At 39.2% G+C, this 19,663-nt stretch overlaps 1 protein-coding gene across 1 annotated transcript; it reads left to right on the plus strand.

Annotated features, from left to right (window-relative positions):
* Nucleotides 1–4,800: 4,800 nt before the first annotated feature.
* Nucleotides 4,801–6,008, plus strand: LOC135715460 (uncharacterized). The gene is made up of 2 exons (XM_065238731.1): nt 4,801–5,551; nt 5,623–6,008. Exons 1-2 carry the CDS (start codon nt 4,801–4,803, stop codon nt 5,907–5,909), a joined length of 1,038 nt encoding a protein of 345 aa, XP_065094803.1. The 3' UTR covers nt 5,910–6,008.
* The last annotated feature ends 13,655 nt before the right edge of the window (nt 6,009–19,663 follow it).

The following is a 19,663-nucleotide window of genomic DNA, read 5'->3' on the forward strand; positions in this document are numbered from 1 at the left end:
GATGACATATAGAGACCAGAAATCGAAGTCAGAAACCATTTTAGCTTCCAGTTGCAGAAATACTGGAAACTACTGGCAAATACCCTTCAGTATGGATATTTTTGGAATTGGGATGACGTACAGAGTCCGGAAATCAACGTCCGACACCACCCATTAAATCCAAGATGGCGGCTTCTGGTTATAGAAAAATTGTGAATACTGTCAAACACCTTTCAACATGGGTAGTTTCGAAATCAGGATAACGTCTAGAGACAGGAAATAAATGTCCGACGCCATCATGAAATCCAATATGGCGGCTTCCGGTTGCTGGAAAACTTAGAAATACAATCAAATACCCTTCAATACAAGAACGATGTCTGACGCCATCTTGATTCCCAATATGGTGGCTTCTTATTGCAGAAAATATGGGAAATACAGTCAAATACTCTCCAATATGAGTATTTTCGGAATCAGGATTACGTATGGAGACCGGAAATCGATGAATAATGCCATATTGAAATCCAAGAGCTTCTGGTTACAGAAACACAAGAAAATTATGTCAAATACCCTTTCCACCGCGTATAACTTGATCAAGTACGATACCTATATGTATTCGATTTACCATTGCATGAAGGGCCAAAAACAGAGGGACCACCCGTAAGCAGATGGACACCTACGCGTGATCCACAGTATTATTTTTTTTAACTTTATTAGAGAGATTTTTAGCCGTTGGCTAGTTCATCTCTAGTGATCCACAGTAGCAATAAGAATATTCTTCCAAAATATACAAATGTTCCAACCCGATACATAAAAATCTATTATCTGAGGGGAAGTCCCCCCTATGAGTGAGGAAAAGAGCATAAATTCAATTCATGAAATGCTAACAACTGGGAGTTGGCAATTCTACTCTTCCATCGAAATCGCTTCAATCAGGCATCACCCCGACGCCCTATGAATTAAGATGTTTATATGAAAATAAGTAGAATATAAGATTATAATACATCCCATAATGTTCTCCTCAGTAATCAAAAACAATCCCTTCAGGGTAATAGAGCATCTCTAAACTACAACACTCCCCGAAAAAATATGATTAAATTTCCACTGGATACGTAATTAACAACAGAGATACGCGATGATTCATACAGATTCTGCGGTTGATGGCTAATCTTAAACATACGAATGCTTAACAACGACGACTACGTTGACGACAAAAATAAATTTGGAACTTACCATTTTCAAGGATATAACACATTTGCCCGACCAACACCCCCCACCCCTACTGGATCTTCATGTCCACCACTAGTCTGCAAACATACTAATAGCAATTACCTGTGTTGTGATACTTTCTTTAAAAAAAATTGAATCAATGTAGGCATTAGTATGAGATGGTGTTATATGCAAAGTGCGAAAAGAAAATGAAATAAATACGAAAGGGATTAGTTTCAAGTAGTTATATTACATCGGATACCCAAACTAACTATACTCAAGCAATGTAAGTATATTCAAGCTTAATATCTACTTAATGGTTACTTGAGTATTCATATGGCCGTCAAAATGGTTCAAATTAATTTAAGGTCATGTACCCAACATACAATTTGTGCTGATTAAAAGCTGAATAAGCCATTTATAAGATGAAGAAGCATATTTTTGTCTGAATAAGCTCTTATTTAGCTTTCAATGTTTATTGGATAGGACTTATACTCAGATTTAATGGTAATCCTCCGTAACGTGGGTGTATCACCTTTTTGTGACTACTTCAAACTAGGGGAACAGGATGTTTCAGTAATCAAAGGAACACATCTTAATCCTTGTTATTTTTTATGTCTTGTTGATAGTGACAATACACGGCTTTGTCCACCGAGGATGATCTTGAAACAAGGAAAAAATGAGTTAGTTAGTCTTCATCTGTGTGATTCCTGATATTCTATTCGTTGTTCCTTAGTTTGAAGTGGTTAAGACTAGGGTTCTGATGCATGGTGATTATCGATGTCATTGCTTAATTTTGTTGCTAAAGAATCCAATTTTGACTGACAAATGGGCGCGTCTGTGGAGGGTGCTCCAACACTCAGAAGGGTAAAAATAGCAGGACTTGTCAATTTGAATCGATTCATTGCGATGAAGAATGACAACTATATCAAAACCGTATATTGCATCATTTCTCAATACGACATGCACTAAACTAAGGCCACTGGCTATGCTACAATAGATCAAATTACTGGTCACAGTGGTGTTATGTCCCGAACAGAAGAAAAACAAACCCTTTGAATTTTTCTCCCCGAATCTTCTCGAAAATATTGGAAGAATGTCTTTTAATTTCTCTTTTGTATTGCTTTGGTATAATCCTTCTTCCCGTCCATATTTTCTCATAATTCCTTAATGAAACTTTTAATTAATTTTAAATTTCGATAAAATTTAATTTAAATCCTATTCAGGGTTGCCTTGGAATACTACTCAGATCTACCTTTTTGTGGGAGACCTAAAGCTGATGATCGATGACATAAATTACAATTTTATTGATTTCAAAAATTTGTAAATTGTTCCACCAAACGTTCAAAAGGTTCTTGGGTGGGTATAGAATAGGGGTTCTTCTTCTTCTTCTTCTTTGCATTTCAAACTTATTGCATATCGCATATTAGCTTATTGCGTGCTCTAAACTTAGTGTTCTAGATGCACTTCCACAGTTATTAATTGAGCGCTTCCGATGCCTGTACCATTTTTGCATTAGTATAATTGTGTGGCAAGTACAATCATGTCCTATGCCCAGGGAAGCCGAGAAATTTTTCAACCCGAAAAATTCCTAGACCGGACCGGGAATCGAACCTCCAGCATGGTCTTGCTTTGTAGCTGCGCCTTTACTGACTGAGCTAAAGGAAGCCCCTAAGGGTTCTACGACCACTTAATTTAAAAATTTGGTCGACCCAATTCTGAGACAATCAGTTATGAGTGTACAGTGTAAGTGTTGGAAAATGTTGTAATTTAAGGTTTAGTTATATTATATTAAATTTGAAAAAAAAAATATCACTGTACCTTCGAAAGAATTCCCGAGTTACAGCAACTTGTTTATGACTGAAATAAGTCGTATATAAGTTTCTACAGTTGATTTGTGACAAGCGTGCTACTAGGGTTATAATTGGATGGAAAACGGCATTTTTTGAGTAACTTTTTTCAAAACTTCACTGCATCAAGCTAAGAATGTTTTTTTTTCCTCTGTTCGGGACAGTTATTTGACCTATTGTGGTACCCCGTGTCCTTTGTTTAGTGCATGTTGTATTACTCCATCACTATTGAGAAATGATGAAGTAATCGGTTTTGATACAGTTGTCATTCTTGCCTTTATCGTAATGATCCGACTTTAATTGTAAGGTCCCGCTCTTTAAACCCTTTGGAGTGTTGGAACACCCTCCAAAGGCGTGCTTCTTTTGCAGTCAAAAACGGATTCCTTAGCAAAAAAATCAAGCAATAATACCGAAAATGTCCATGCATCAGAATCCTAGTCTTAACCACCTTAAACTAGAGAAGAGCGAATAAAAGATTAGGAATCACGTAGATGAAAAATAACTACATGACGCCTTTTTTCCTTGTTTCAAGATCATCCTCGGTGGACAAAGCCGAGTCTTTTCACTATCAACAAGGCATACCTTTGATAACAAAACAATTCTGTTTCCCTAGTTTGAAGTAGTTCGAACCAGGCTTCGGTGGTAGATCTTAATTCCAGTAACGCACCACGAAAAGGTAATCTACCAAGCGTTACTTGGCTAAGAATGTATAGAATCATAGTAGGCATTAATTATCAGGATAAGTTCATTTGTTTACATCATGGCTTCACTGGAGCAAGCACGTCGCGATTCGATTATTATTAATATTATTATTATTCGATTATTCCGCTCTTGGCAGTTTTTGATCACATTCCTGGACAGGAATTTCATACCTCAATTGACCGGAAGATTCCCCAAAATGTTCGTTGTCTGGCAAGCGATCTGAAGGATTTTAAGCGGAAATGGAATTTGGCAGCTAAACAAGTGGGAACAGGGTTCGTGCAAAAGATGATGGTCCGTGTATGAAGAAAAGTTCGAGCAATGGCCTATGGTAAGAAGGAATACTGAAACTATAGTCGTACAGTAAGCATATTATTTACTAACGTATAGCTTTTCATGGAAACCTAAATTAATTAAGTGGAATTAAATGGAAGATAACATTTTTTTGCCGTTTTATTTTAGCATTCCACTAACAACCAAGGGGTCAGTCACTCAGCACAATGTGCCGAAAATAGATTTTGCATAGTTGGGGCACATTACCGGCACGTTTTCGTATGTATCAGATTATAATTAAAATAAACCGGGAGCACTGCCTGGGTTGCTATTGACAACGGTAAAGAAGTGATCGAGGACCCAAAGAAGCATGAATACACAGACGAGTTCGACGACAAAGAAGAGAACGAAAATTCAAATGAACAGTGGTTCACAGAAGAGCACGAGGACAAAAAAGAGCGCGAGGAGAAAGAAGTGTACGAGGACCTTGACGAGGACTCAATAGAGCACGAGAGCATAGAAGAACACATGAACCAAGACGAGCATGAGAACAATGCAACGGTCGAAAGTAATAATTTAATTCACAAATTTAAGTTATGCTTTCTTATGATGATCAATTGACAGGATCTGCAGATTACTCGGAAAACCTTGCGGAAAACTAAGTTGTTGGGACGAACCGGTCGAACGTCTCAACACAACAAACAAAGCGACCGACAGAAGAAAAAAGTCAAGTCCACTTCTTGATCTTCACGTTGAGCTGAATGCACGGTCAAAATTGTGTATGCCACGTGGAATGCGGTATACAGAATCTGAGCTCGATGCAGCTGCCTATGAATTGATGACTGCTGGAAACAGCAGTTATCAATTTAAAAGAGCAAACATGCAGCTTCCTAGTTCAAAAACAATAAAACGACATATCGCAAGGCACACTACAGAAACTCAAGAAGGAGTCTTAATGGTGATGCCCCTGCTTAAGTATCTAAATGCGCACAACTATCCATTAGTAGTAGCTTTGAGTGAAGATGGAACAACCCTTTCACCAAACCCGGAATATGATTCAAGAAATGATGCAATTCGTGGCCTAGTGGCTCCTTTAAACAAGTTTGGTATGCCTGAACAAGATGTTTTCAAAGCCAGTTCAATCAAAAAGATCATAAACGATCTTGATCGTTTTTCTGTTGGTGAATACTTATATGTTGTATTAGCAACACCAATGGCTGTCGGAGCATCGCCATTTTGCGTGCTGTACACGTGCAGTGATAACAGATTTACACATGACCAAGGTATGTCGAGGTGGGCATTTATAGAAACTGAATTGCTGAAAGTTGGCATAACCGTCATATCGAACGCGTCCGATGGCGATCCACGGCTTCTCATGGCTATGCGACAAAGAACAAAAATACCAAATGGATGTCCAAGCGAATCATACGGCCTTCACTTTGTCATAGATATGGATGATAAACCAATCTGCATTCAGGATAGTATTCACCTAGTCAACAAATTTCGTCATACCTTGTTAGACCCCAAAAAACAAATGCGTTTAGGTAAAGATGCTTCTCATTCTTGTTGTCATCACAATTTTTATATAATTAATAATTTATATCTTCGACTTCAGGTGACTATGTAATTTCGTCTGCAGTCCTCAAACAAATGATGGAAAACGGACAAAAAGTTATACACAAACTAAATCCTTCTGATTTGAATGCGGCGGACCGAATGAAATTTGATCCGTCAATGAAACTTATGTCGTTGAATCTAATTGATCATTTAACCACAGTGGTACCTGGCAGTATCGGAACAGCTACATATTTACGAATAATGCGTAATGCTTATTTAGCATTTAACGATCAACAAATGTCTCCTACAGAACGCATAACTTCAATATGGTTTGTTACAAAATGATGATACCCAGTATGACACAAATATGTTTCAACTAACTTCTTTCTACAGGACTACCTTATTATTTGTTCGTGCATGGCGACGAATTTGCTTAAAGCATCAGAAAACACTAAAACAGTGCCCTACATCAAATGTGTATCATTGTTTAGAATTAAATGCGCATGGCTTAATAAAATTCGTTGTCAGATGCCGGAAAGCCAATAGAAGTGAACAATTCATTATCAATCATTTATCAAGTCAACCATGTGAAACTGCATTTCGTGAGCTTCGGTCAATGACAACTGTTAATCACACCGCAGTTAATTTCACCATGAAAGAAGTCGAGCAGCGCATGCAAAAAGTTCAAATGAAATTATTCATCGTGCATCGTAGAAAAACAGAGCTAAACTTTCCGTGCTTGCAGAAGAAACAGCTGAAATCACAGAAAACGCCGATCCATGACCTTCCAAATGATATCCAAATCCGCCAAGCTATCGAGAAAGCTGCAAACGATGCAATACATTTGTTAAACCATCTAGGTGTTGAACAGGAAGATATTGATTTCGGGGAAAGTATGACAATTAGAAATTCTAAAACTGAAGCCGAATTTGAATTTGTTTCAATTAAGAACAGTGATTTCATTAACATAGAATGCGAAGGTAAAACACAGTTACATATTGAAAAGTTTGTGTAGGTGATTTTCTCGATAATATTTCAGATAAATATGAAGTCAATGAAACTGCAAATAAGAGTACCGCAGGTTCTGCAGTTGAAGAAAGCTCTTCAAATGAAAATGAAATAGGAGAACACATAATTGAAGATGCTGAAACGATATTTGCTAACGCTGGTGGAGAACTACTTTTACGCCAATGCTCTTCCGGTAATAATCGTAACGTATTCCACGTAAAAGGAGTAAACGGTAAAAATATGAGCATAAAAAAATCGACAATGCTTTGGATGCTGTCATCAGGTCGTTTTAAAAGATCAAACGACCGCTTGAGACGGTTTCATCGTATTAGAATGATTGCACCAACAGGATCAGTTAACGCTAACTGCATGCAGCATGAAATAACTATCGGGGATTGGATAGCACTACATGGTCGCATAGTTTGTCATGTAACTAACTTTCAATACCAGAGAGGTAAATATAGCTGACGCACATAGGATATTTGCTAATACCTTTTTTATCTGCAGGAAAATCTAAAAATTGTCCACTTACCACTGTTCCTAGAGAATGCCCAACGAATGTGGAGCGAAGGGGAATCTTTCTCTTAGGAAATTTTTATTCAATATCCCAAGCTGGAGGATTAGTATTGAACAATAAAAACCACCACAAATCGGATATTGACCACTATATTACGCACATCAAAGCGCCGAGCAACAAGCTTTCGCTGTCGGATGATACATTGTCGTACCTACGCACATATGATTAAATATAAAATACAATAAGCTATCACTATAAGGAAAGTTTTCTTCGTCTACTATTATGTATACTTCTTCTTCAATTGGATCGGAAGTACGTCCCAAATTATGTCACATAAACATAAAACCCTCGCTAGCCACTCGTTTTTTCACATTCGGATATGCCCACAATGCCCTGATTCACTCTAGGGGCTGTCCATATTTCACGTGGACACGTTATGACAGGTTTTAGATACCCTCTCCTGCTGCGAAGACAATCATCCATCTAATTTTTTTTTAATTTGTAAGGACCGGGACATTCGATAAACTCCACCACCCATCCCATGAGCTGTCAATGTGGTATATGGATAGCCCCCTATTATACTCAACGTTACCTCCGTCACGTTTTATCCTCTCCAACTCACTGGTATTTTTCGGATTGTGATCGATCGAAAGCACATCAAGCTTCTGGTTTATGCACACGATCGCCCGCGAATCCCTAGCACACTCAGTAGAACCTATCGTTCTTTATCATAACGGTGACCACCGTCGATCCGGCTATCCGTTCATTCAGCGATTTGTCGTTCAGCATAGCCTCGTCAATGTCCAGAAAGCCACGTCGCAGAGCCATCTTCACATCGTCCCGAAACCGGTAGCGCTTGTGCGAGTCCTCCATAAGGATGTGCCAACCTTGCATACAGCTCGATCCCATCTTGTAGCAGTCGTTCTGGCAGAAGAATTACTTTTTCGAGGTTTCCAGCAGGAAATTTTCCAGCAGCAAAATTCAACCGATCAGTTTGATCCGGTGCTGATGGGTCGGATCGAAGCCCGATTACTTTCGTTGTCTCCGCCGTTCCTTCACATATGATTTGTGTGCTGCAGGAAATTTGAAGAAATTCGTGAGAAAATCTAGATAAAAATATACGGATTAGCTTATCAGATGAGGATGAACAAATGCGGTAGTACGTACGATTACAGAAAAAACGACTCTTTCACTTCCTTAACAAGATTCAAGGCCAACAATTTCCACCGCACGAGCGAATCTTGAAGCGAATTTGTACTTAGTAAATAAACAGCTGTCAATATCTTCCTTACAGAAGCAGTGTTGCCAGATATACCAGATCAATTTGTATTTGACCACTCATACACTTCAAATATATAAAGGCACAAATCAGGGTACAAATATAATCGTTCGGCACAATACCGGAAGAATGCGGCACACTGTAAATAGCGTTAATACAATAGCAGCTGTGCCGAGTGACTTACCCCTTGCTAACAACCCAATTTCATTATTTCAATGTATACCTGTTGCATTGAACTATAAAAAATAAAACGCATTTCTCAATCCCAACAAGATTTTCGTGTCAGGAATTTTGGTGTTTAACTTTTATCTCTAGAATCCATTTTAAAATCTGTTCAAAATAGCTTACAAAAAAAAAATCAAAAATTCTCATAATAGTTCTTCAAAGTGATTTTATTCTGAAAATCGAGTCTAGTCCAAATGTCTGGATATTTTTTTTTTAAAGGAAGAAGTACATAGGTATTTTTTCCGAATTTGGCATCACGGATTTTTGTTTTATTCAACGTCGGTCTCTGTTCCGCATTCTAGTGCCAATCACCGACGGACATCGATTGCCATCCATTGATGGCAATGGAATGTGCAGGAAGACAGTTTCCACCAGGGCGTCACAATATCAGCTTCAATCGACCAAATCGATGCGACGAAGAGACTGCTGGCTTTCTTTTTCTGTTAAAGTCGAACAGCTTCGCAGCATTCTAGAACCTCAGTCGGCGTGCACAAACAAATGTTCAATCGCTTGTCTCTCTTTCTCCCGTCGCTCCATTGGTCTTCCTTTCAAGCTTCGTCGAAATGGATGAGCGAAAGAGCGCTCGACTTTGATAGTTTTCTCTTTCATGAAACACATCAACAGAGGTTTCATGACGTATATGACGGAAAATGAAATAACACATTTAAAGCATTTCTCACGTCAAAACACTTGAAGATTACACGTCATATTTCTAATTTATCTTCCATCCATATATTTATCTAAAAAAAATGATCGAAAACGGGACATAACGCATTTTAAACAAATTGAAAGAGCGGCGATAGAGTGTTCGTGAAAGGGGATTGAAAGCCATAATGAAGTTCGTTTAACTAGAAAATCGACGTTATTTACATTGAAAGCGATGAGCAAAGCAACGACGAGAAGTTCCACAGCCAGCCTTTCCTTCCAAGCGTCCTTCTTTTTTATTTTCGTTTCTTGCTGATAGTCTAGCTAGGCGTTATAGAAATGAAGCGTCGAACACGTATGTATGAGAGAAACAAAACACGAGTTCATTTTAGAGCTTCGAAATTGTAGAGCCCTGGTTTCCACATCTGCGTAGGATATTGCACCCATTCAACTCACATGGACCGGGACCAACGGCTTTACCTCCCTTCTGTAGGAAGGCGTGACTAGAGATTTATATGCCTCAGAAAAATCCCACCAACCACCAGTTCACGGTTTTATCCCGGATGTTTTCCGGTGACATCGAATTTCTAGCATTTCCCGGTTTTCACGAATTCCCGGTTAACTGGTTACCCTGATTATTAAATTTTGCAGTTGAAACTTGAAGCTGGACCTCTCAAAGGTGCAGGATCGGAAATGAAAGTGTGCTTTGATGATGTATCGTCTTGGCTTCTTCTATGTACTTTTCCGTTCGTTAGATTAATGAACTTCCAACTATTAACTAAACAATAACCATTTTTATTTATTTATGGATCAAATTTGTCATTACCATTCAAGCAGGAATGTAGAAAAAAGTGACTTGGATACTTTTTTGGTGAAAACAGCGACTTTTTGGTGACCTGGAAGGTGGTAAGAAAAGCACTAAAAAGTCACCATGTTCACAGTCCTTGACCCACTTAAAAGCTCTTGAAACACAGATTTATGTTTTTCAAATTTTATGGACTTGATTTTTTTTTTTATTCCAGATTACCAGATTAGTAGCCCAAAAACAATACAATTTAATGGACTTAAAGAGGAACTCATGAATCTTTTAAACGGTCTACATCATTCTACACCATTGTAGCGTTTAAGCATTGCACAGCAAAAAATAAATTTTAATGTTTCACTTTAATCATGTTCTAAGGATGCTCTTCAATCATGTCTAAAATCTCATGTAATTTGTATGGCCACAACAATAAACAAATGCATTAAAAGTAGCGTAATGTCAGTTCATTAATGATAATTTTGTTCTTTTTGGCAAATAATTTTTTTTTTTTTTTATTATTTTATTTGATAAGGCTCAACCGAATTAACTTTACAGAGCCGAGGATTCTTGGTCACTATACAATACATCTTAAAACTATTGTCAAAAGGTACAAAACAATAAACACTTTATCTTCCGCTATCCAAAATGCCTCCTCCATCAGAACTGGAGCCGCTTCCAGTGGTTTCATTGTATGGCAAATTGTTGTACGCCAACGAGGGTCAGAGCGCGTCCATTGCAGCAATGGACGCAAAACGTGGTCAGCACTCACACACTCATCACGAAACGGTTGCTTTCCAAAGTCGACGACGAATCAACCGAAAGAACTGCTGATGAAGAACAATGAGGAGGACCACACAATGGTTGCTGCCGAGAAAACAGACGATCGCGTAGCACACATCGAGAGTGGCCTGCTTTTGTCGACAGCCGAGTGAACACTGTTGGCAAATAATATTACACCATATTTTCGACACGATTGAAGTGCATTCACTTTGATGTGATATTAAAATTATTTTTATTCTGCTGTGTGGAAATCAATTTTAGCTCAAAACTCAATGTGGCCAGTTTAAAGTACATTCTTGTTTATTTTCCGTCGGTATCTGTTTTGCAATTGAAAGTCAATCACTGACGGCAAAGAGTTGACTTAGACATCTGGACCCTAGATATCGTACCCATCATACACAGCAAAAACATAATTTTGATATCACATCAAAGTGTCATCGTGTCAAAAATATGGTGTAATATTACTTGCCAAAAAGCACCAAATTTTCAGTAATACAGTGCATGAACTGACATTACGCTGCTGTTACTGTATTTTTTTATTTTTGCTGCCATGAAAATTACATGAGTGCATCCTCTTGGATGAAATAAAAATTTATTTTTTGCTGTGAAACATAGGCTGGCACCAACGGCTTTACTTTCCATCCGAAAAAAATCTAAAACAGAGATTTTTTTGCCTAAGACAATCCCAATAACCTCGGCTGAAATTGAACTCAGACTCACTGGGTGAGAATGCAGTCACGCTTATTACCGGCACCACTAGCATCGTCGGGTTTCAAAGTGCGTGATGTTATTTACATCTTTTCAAAGAACAAAAGACTTGTTAGAGAGATAGTTCTTTAAGGGGGTAGTACACTTTGAACGTCCAAAAAGTAAGGCATTTTCGTTAATTTATTTAAGCAATAAAACACTCAGGGAGGTCATCCTTCAAACTACAAAATTTACAAATTTGGCGTCTCTCCGTGGCCGGTGCACCAGGTCGCGCGGGCGTCTTCGCGCGGAAGTCGGAAAATGGCGTGGGAAAATACTCCTTTCCATGTGATCCTGGAACATAAATCGAACAAAAATCATGATTAGTAATGAAAATTGGGTTAGAAATACGTATTCCGATTTTTTTTTAAATTAATTTTTCCAAAAGTTGTGGCCTTAGGAAAAAAAAATCCATTTTTTCACCCTAAAAATGCTTACAAAATCGTGGATTAAAAATCCATTTTTGACAAAATCGAAAATGTGGATACGTTTTTCTAAACAGAATTTAATTCTGAACAAGAAAACTTAGGCGATAACCAAATTTGATTATAACTGGTTTGAGTTATTTCCCACGCCAGTTTAAAAAACCCCATTTCGAGATAAACGCGTTGAAAGATAAAATTGCTCTCTCAGCGCGCCGGTACATGTTTTAGGAAATCGCTTCGTAAAGCGGTTAGGAATATTCTGGCGGACTACATCCCAAGGAACATTTTAAGCCAAAAATGCATTTTTTTGAAAAATCAAAGTGTATTCCCCCCTTAACTGAACGACTCCATTCGGTGAAAAAATAAAATCTGTGTACCCAGAAGAATTATAAATAAATCTCGATGAACATTTCAAATGGTCCTAACTGTTTGATCGATTCTCTACATCGACTTTCTCTTTTTATAATCACTGCTATGCAAACAGATTTCGCGCTAATTGTATCGCATAGTTTGATAAAGGGGGTTCTTATCTAGCGTCCAAAAAGTCAAATACAACAGGGAAAGGTTTTGCAGTTGAATTATTAACGAAAGAGAAAATCGATGAAGAGAATTGATCAATGCAGATAGGACCGTTTGAAATGTTTATCTAGAAATGTAATGAAAGTTGCTCATGCACATAATTAATGTATTTGCTATTCAATTGCACCAATAGATTAGATCAAAAAAATCAAAATCAATTAAAATAATCAAACACAAATAAAAACATTCGCGGTTTACTGAGTAACACATCAAACGTAATCAAACAATAATTCCACCCCCCGTGACAAATATACACACCAAAAAAAAAAAGATTTTGAATATTACATCAAAACTGCTGCAAATAGATCATTCCATTGTACAATGTACATAGAAACCCATGGATGTAATATTGTATTTGCTGTTTACTTTTACATCAATATTTCATACGTCAGCATGAATTACGTTGCTTGATTTTTTTTTTACCTTTGTTGGGCACGCAATTTGCGGCATTCAGTGTAAAGTAATTCAGATTTCCGTTTAAACACCCTTGCAAGTACACAAGAACGGGATATGTCAGTTATGTGGGAAACATAGGAACCAACAGGTTAAAATAATGACAACAGACAGGGGGATGGGGGAGGAGGGTAACCACAAACTTCCACTGAGCAGTGAAATTTAATAAACGCTTCCATCACTCATAGAAGGGGTTTCGCGGTAGAGGAGGAGGAGGAGGAGGAGGAGGAGGAGGAGGAGGAGGAGGAGGAGGAGGAGGAGGAGGAGGAGGAGGAGGAGGAGGAGGAGGAGGAGGAGGAGGAGGAGGAGGAGGAGGAGGGTACGGGTTCGTGAATTCCGTGCGTCAGTCCGCATGTGGCACTGGAAAATTTATGTTAGGTATCAAATGATCAGCGTCAAGGAGTGGGTAAAGCACAAAAACAAATCATACGTGGCTTTATGACGTTATGGTTAAATTTCAAAGTAAATTAATTACCTTCGTTTTTTTAAGGTACGACGTATCAAGTCATTCTCAATTTAAAAATGGTTAATTTGTTCTTATCTTCGTGTAGCCCTGTCACTTACTAAAATTGAGTTTCAATTTAAAATTAAGGTATTCACTGTCCTGTTTACAGCATTCCACGTTCTTTGTGATCATCACTTGGCTAAGGGCCAGCATCTAAGGTTAATAACTTTTTATTCATAATTCGAATCAATTTATGGTCTTGGACAAAGTTGTTTTGCATGGTTTTGTTCAACCAAATTTGTTTAAATTCGACAAATTTGTTAGGATTCGTGTACGCTGAATAAACTGAATGTAAGTTCGTCTAACATAGTAGCACCGCAAAAGTTGGAAAATACTTTCGGAAGAAGCTGACAGAATATGTCGACAGAGTAAAGTTCAGAATTAATGGAATTAATTAACGGGGAAACCCGAAAGTCTAATCCCAACACCCAAAAAAGGATAGTATTACTGGAAGATGCTGTCGAATGTCCTTTGCATGATTCATCGGAATCTTTTTGTTCAAATTGTTCAACTACTAAAGGAAGTGTCCTCCAACTTCCCAAGATTTCTTTTAATCTTACTTTCCCCGGTTACTGCTGACTTCCCCAAGAGGTTTATTCAGACTTCCCTGAAAGTGTCCTCCGACTACTTCCATACAAATTCTGACTATTCCCGTAATTTCTCCCGGAACATTCTTTTTTCTTTCCACGGAAGCTTGTCCAAGTTTTATAAAGATTTTTTGTACAACATATCCGGCAAGTTCTTCTAACGTTCTCAGGAAGACTCTTGCAACTTCTTCTGGAAGTGTGCAATTGGCTTCCCCCTAAAATTTCTTCCGCCATCGATTTATGCAGACATCCCCCAAAAGTTTCTTCTGACTGACACCGGAAGATTCTAATGATTTCTCCTGGAAGTTTCATCCGAGTTCCCAAGACTGCTGACTTGTCTGTCGACTTCCTCTGGAAAAATTTCTACAATATAAATATAATTTTTTTTTAATAATATGCAAATAGAGTTATTTTAATTTTTTTTTTATTAAATTTAGTTTTTTTGTTGCAAATAATAAAATAATTTTTTATATTTTTTCTTGAAAGGCACAATACAACTTCACCGTAGACACCATCTCGATCAAACAAATCGCGAGATATTTGTTTTTCTATTGATGCGTATCATTTTTGCATACCTAAGCCCTTTTCAAGTGCGAATCATGTACACAACTAGGGAACCAAGGTCGATCAAAAAATTAAAAAAAAAACGTCATTTGAAATGCAACTGCTATTTTGCAAACGCCCACTTATACGCCACTTTCGAGATCAAGAGTTGTTGTGTTATTTTGCGTTTATCCGACTAAGCTGAATTATATGAGCAAGAATCTTAAGGGAATCAGAACGGTTCCTGGAATATCAAATGCAATACAATTTTATAGAACACCGTTTGAAAAATTCATGTAAATTTCTGCAAGATGTAGTGCACATAAAATAACGCTTGATTTGGCGAAATTTACGCGATATTTCGTGTAAATTTTAACGCAATGTCGCATAAATTAACACTATTGTGTGCAAGCTTGTAAACGATTTCGTTGTTTATGTCAACTATACAAACTCAGAAAAAATCAGGTAAGTTTACGTGCTCTGAGACATATACGAGCGTCAATTTGGACCATAAATTGAGTCATAACAGATGCGAAACGTACTTTTCGTCGAGCAACAATTTTTTTTCAGTCTCGGAGCACTTAACAACTCAACAGCGAAATCGTTTACAAGCTTGCATACAATATTGCTAATTTCTGCGATGTTTTGGTTAAATTTACACGAAATATGCCAAATCTAGCGTTAATTTTATGTGCGCTATATCTCGCAGAAATTTACTTGAATTTTTCGAACAGTGCATGAAGTATTTATTTACGTCTGATCTTTTATGTCAAAGATGGATTCCGTTACGCGTAAAATTAGTTATTTCTAAGTGTGTAGCTCACATTCCGTCTCGCACGCTGAGCCGATCAAGTCGCATCGGTCTCGTTGTACGACACTATCATTTAGTTTTGAGTTTTTCCCCACGCGAGGGTTTTTTCTCGCCAAAGTTAATTGGCATAGTGTTTAGACGACTAGTGCGCGAGTGAGGAAGCCGTTAATGATATGCCGAGTGCTTTCATTACGGTCCAGCTTTAACCCAGCATCATCGCAACATCATCAGCAAAATCATCACCACTATCGGTACATCACCCCATCGATAGCAACAACGAAAGAGCGTCATATTGCCTACCGAGTCGACCGAGGCACACCAGCATCGAGGTTATTGACTCTGCAGCCGTTGGATCAAACAATTATATCTCTCCAGTCTGCTGCCGCCTCAGTGCGTTAGGTATAAATCGTGTCGTTTGTATTGTTCTCGCCAGTATAGCATCTTCCTTGTTTCCCTGGTCCAATATTAGATTGGTGTTTAATTAGGGTGATCCAAAAATCCAATTTTTTTTTTCGCTTGATTTTTTTTCTTGATTTTTTTTTTATTATTATTTTTGTATTACTTAGGGTGATCCAAAACTCTGTAAATAGTATATAATCATTATTTTTTTTTTTTTTTTTTTTTTTTGATTTTAACTCGTTAGTAGAGTGAAACTATATATATATATATATATATATATATTTTTTTTTATATTATTTGAAATTACTGCAATTATTTGTAAAATTTTTTACAAAAAACACCATTGCGGCGATATTTAACCGCAATGGATGAAAATGATAAAGGCGGGGGATGGTCGCTTTCCATCTCAGACGACGAAACTCTTAATTCCACCTCACACGAAAGTCTCGAGGAAGTTGTGGAAATGGAAACCCTTGACGTTCCAGTTGACTCGCTCTCCAGCAAAAATACTGGAGCATATCCCAAGAAAAGGTATCGCCCACAACCCTCTCCCCCACCATCTCCTCCTCGTCCACCTGCACCCCCCACACCATTGCCCCCAAAAACCTCTGCGCTCCCCCGCCTAAAGGCTTACCCAGAAGCCTCGAAAGGCCCATGGGTTGTTTTTTTCCGGCCCAAACAAAAACCTTTGAACATTCCGAGGATCTCTAAGGATCTAACAACACATTTTTCGGCCGTTACCGATATTTTCAAGGTAACACCAATAAAACTGCGCGTTACCGTTGATGACCGGAAGCAGGCTAACCAAATTGTTGCGTGCGAGCTTTTTTCATTGGAATACCGAGTCTACATACCCAGTAGTGAGGTAGAAATTGAAGGAGTGGTCACCGAAGCGAGTTTGACTAGTGATGATTTCTTGGGTCCCGATTCCTTCGGAATCTTTAAAAACCGTGCTCTGCCGAAGGTGAAGATATTGGACTGCCTTCAAATGCAGTCAGTATCCGTAGTAGGCTCCAAAAAAACTTATTCCTTGTCAAACTCGTTTCGTGTGACGTTTTCGGGTTCAGCGTTACCTCACTATGTCGCTATTGGCAAGGTTCGGCTGCCTGTACGCCTGTTTGTACCTCGGGTAATGAACTGCTCGAAATGTAAACAACTTGGTCATACATCGGACTACTGCTCGAACAAACCACGCTGCGATCAGTGTGGCGAGCAACATCAAGAGGGCCCTTGCGGTGCTCCACCAAAATGTGTGTACTGCAAGGAGAGCCTGCATACCCTGACTAACTGCCCGAGGTATAAACAGCAGGGAGAAAAACTTAAGCGGTCTCTGCAAGCTCGCTCCAAGAGAACACTTGCAGAACTCTTGAAGAATACCGCTTCATCTTCTCAGACCACACCAAAAAACAGTAACACGTTCTCCATTTTGCCAGTTGATGATCTAGACTCTGACTCAGAGGGCGGTGAGGGTAGTCCGTTTGTCTTTAAAGGCAATACGAGAAAACGAGCAAAACAACACACCACCGAAAAGCCTCGTAAGGCCACTCGTACGGACCACCCTTCCACCTTGGAAAATTCAAGAGGTAACGGAAATACACCGAAACCCATTCCACCGGGTTTTAAACCTTGTAATTATGACAAGAACTTTCCGTCACTTCCAGGATCATCTAAAACCCCAGATGTCCCAGTTTTTCGGCCAGAAAAGCAGCTGAATAATCAGCAAGAACATGCCCCCATGTTCACGTTTTCTGGTATTGTGGATAGCTTCTTCAGTATATTCAATGTCTCTGACTCAACGAGGAGCATTATTAATTTAGTGCTGCCAATGGTGAAAACTCTTTTGAAGCAACTAGCTTCTAGGTGGTCCTTCCTTGCATCGATCATATCTTTCGATGGATAATTCTCCGAATGAGGTCAGGGATATGATCTCTGTTCTTCAGTGGAACTGTAGAAGTCTTATGCCAAAACTTGACACATTTAAATTTTTAGTTAACAACTCACTTTCTGATGCATTTGCCCTTTGTGAAACATGGCTCTCTTCAGACAACGATCTTGCTTTCCACGATTTCAACATTATTCGCCTTGACCGCGCAGATTCGTATGGAGGGGTGCTTCTGGGGATCAACAAGCTCCATTCCTTCTACAGAATCGATCTGCCTTCGGTGACAGGCATTGAAGTTGTTGCATGTCAGGTTAATATTCGAGGTAAATGCCTCAGTATTGCCTCAGTATATCTTCCACCGCGAACTGCGATTTCTCGTCAAAGTTTCTCGGATATCTGCACGGCTATGCCGGAGCCACGGTTGATCTTGGGAGATTTTAACTCTCACGGTACAGGCTGGGGGGAACTGTACGACGACAACCGCTCAACCTTGATATACGACATGTGCGACTTCTTCAAAATGACAATTCTGAACACCGGGGAAGCAACACGAGTAGCCAAACCTCCAGCAAAAATAAGCAGATTAGACCTCTCACTTTGTTCGAGTTCACTATCGTTGGATTGCTCGTGGAAAGTAATTCAAGATCCCTACGGTAGTGACCATTTGCCAATCAAAATTTCTATTACCAATGGTTCATCTTCTACTCGTTCGGTCGACATCGCGTACGATCTTACAAAAAACATTGACTGGCGAAAATTCGCGACCGCGGTTCTTGATGCCAGCCAATCGGTTGACGTACTTCCTCCGCTGGACGAGTACTCCTTTCTCGCGCGTCTTATCATCGATTCTGCGCTGCGAGCACAGACGAAACGTGTTCCGGGTATTTCCGTCCGCAAGCGACCTCCCACCCCGTGGTGGGATAAGGATTACACCGACGCGAACAGCGAGAAGTCCGCCGCGTTTAAACGGTTCCGCAAACACGGCAAGGTCGGGGATTTCGAGCGGTACACCGACCTCGAGAAAACTTTTAAGGACTTAATTAAAGCAAAAAAACGCGGTTACTGGCGTCGGTTCGTCGATGGTTTGTCGCGAGAGACTTCCATGAGAACACTCTGGAATGTCGGCAGGAGAATGCGAAACGCGTCATCACCGATTAACGAAGACAAGGAGTACTCGGACAGTTGGATATTCAGCTTCGCGCGGAAAGTTTGCCCGGATTCGGTGTCGGTTCAAACCAACGTTCGTGATCGTCCGTCGGATAATAACGAAATAGATTCCCCGTTTTCGATGGTGGAATTCTCACTTGCTCTCCTTTCATGTAACAATTCAGCTCCAGGAATGGATAGAATCAAGTTCAACTTGCTTAAAAATCTCCCAGATGTCGCGAAGAGACGCTTGTTGAACTTATTCAATCAATTTCTGGAGCACAACATTGTTCCGGATGACTGGAGGCAAGTAAGAGTTATCGCCATTCGAAAACCCGGTAAACCCGCGTCGGATTATAACTCGTACCGTCCCATCGCGATGCTGTCCTGTATACGGAAATTGTTGGAGAAAATGATTCTTTTTCGTCTAGACAAATGGGTCGAGTCGAATGGTTTACTTTCAGATACGCAATTTGGATTTCGGAGAGGCAAAGGAACGAGCGACTGTCTTGCGTTGCTTTCAACTGAAATTCAACTGGCCTATGCGCAAAAACAGCAAATGGGTTCAGTTTTCTTGGACATTAAGGGGGCTTTTGATTCTGTTTGTATCGATGTCCTTTCGGATAAACTCCACGATAGTGGGCTTTCACCAATTATGAACAACTATTTGAGCAACTTGTTGTCTGAGAAATATATGAGCTTTTCTCATGGAAACTCGACAACTTCACGAATTAGTTACATGGGTCTCCCCCAGGGTTCATGTTTA

The sequence above is a fragment of the Ochlerotatus camptorhynchus genome, unplaced genomic scaffold (assembly GCF_037179485.1).
Source record: "Ochlerotatus camptorhynchus isolate MF236.1 unplaced genomic scaffold, CSIRO-AGI_Acam_v1.1 ptg000927l, whole genome shotgun sequence".
Taxonomy (NCBI): domain Eukaryota; kingdom Metazoa; phylum Arthropoda; class Insecta; order Diptera; family Culicidae; genus Ochlerotatus; species Ochlerotatus camptorhynchus.

What these genes read in the sequence shown, in the direction of transcription:
- LOC135715460 (XM_065238731.1), top strand. Translation starts at nt 4,801, where the DNA reads ATGCGGTATACAGAATCTGAGCTCGATGCAGCTGCCTATGAATTGATG. An exon ending in CAAAAAACAAATGCGTTTAG is followed by an intron (nt 5,552 to 5,622) that starts GTAAAGATGCTT and finishes CTTCGACTTCAG; the next exon opens with GTGACTATGTAATTTCGTCT.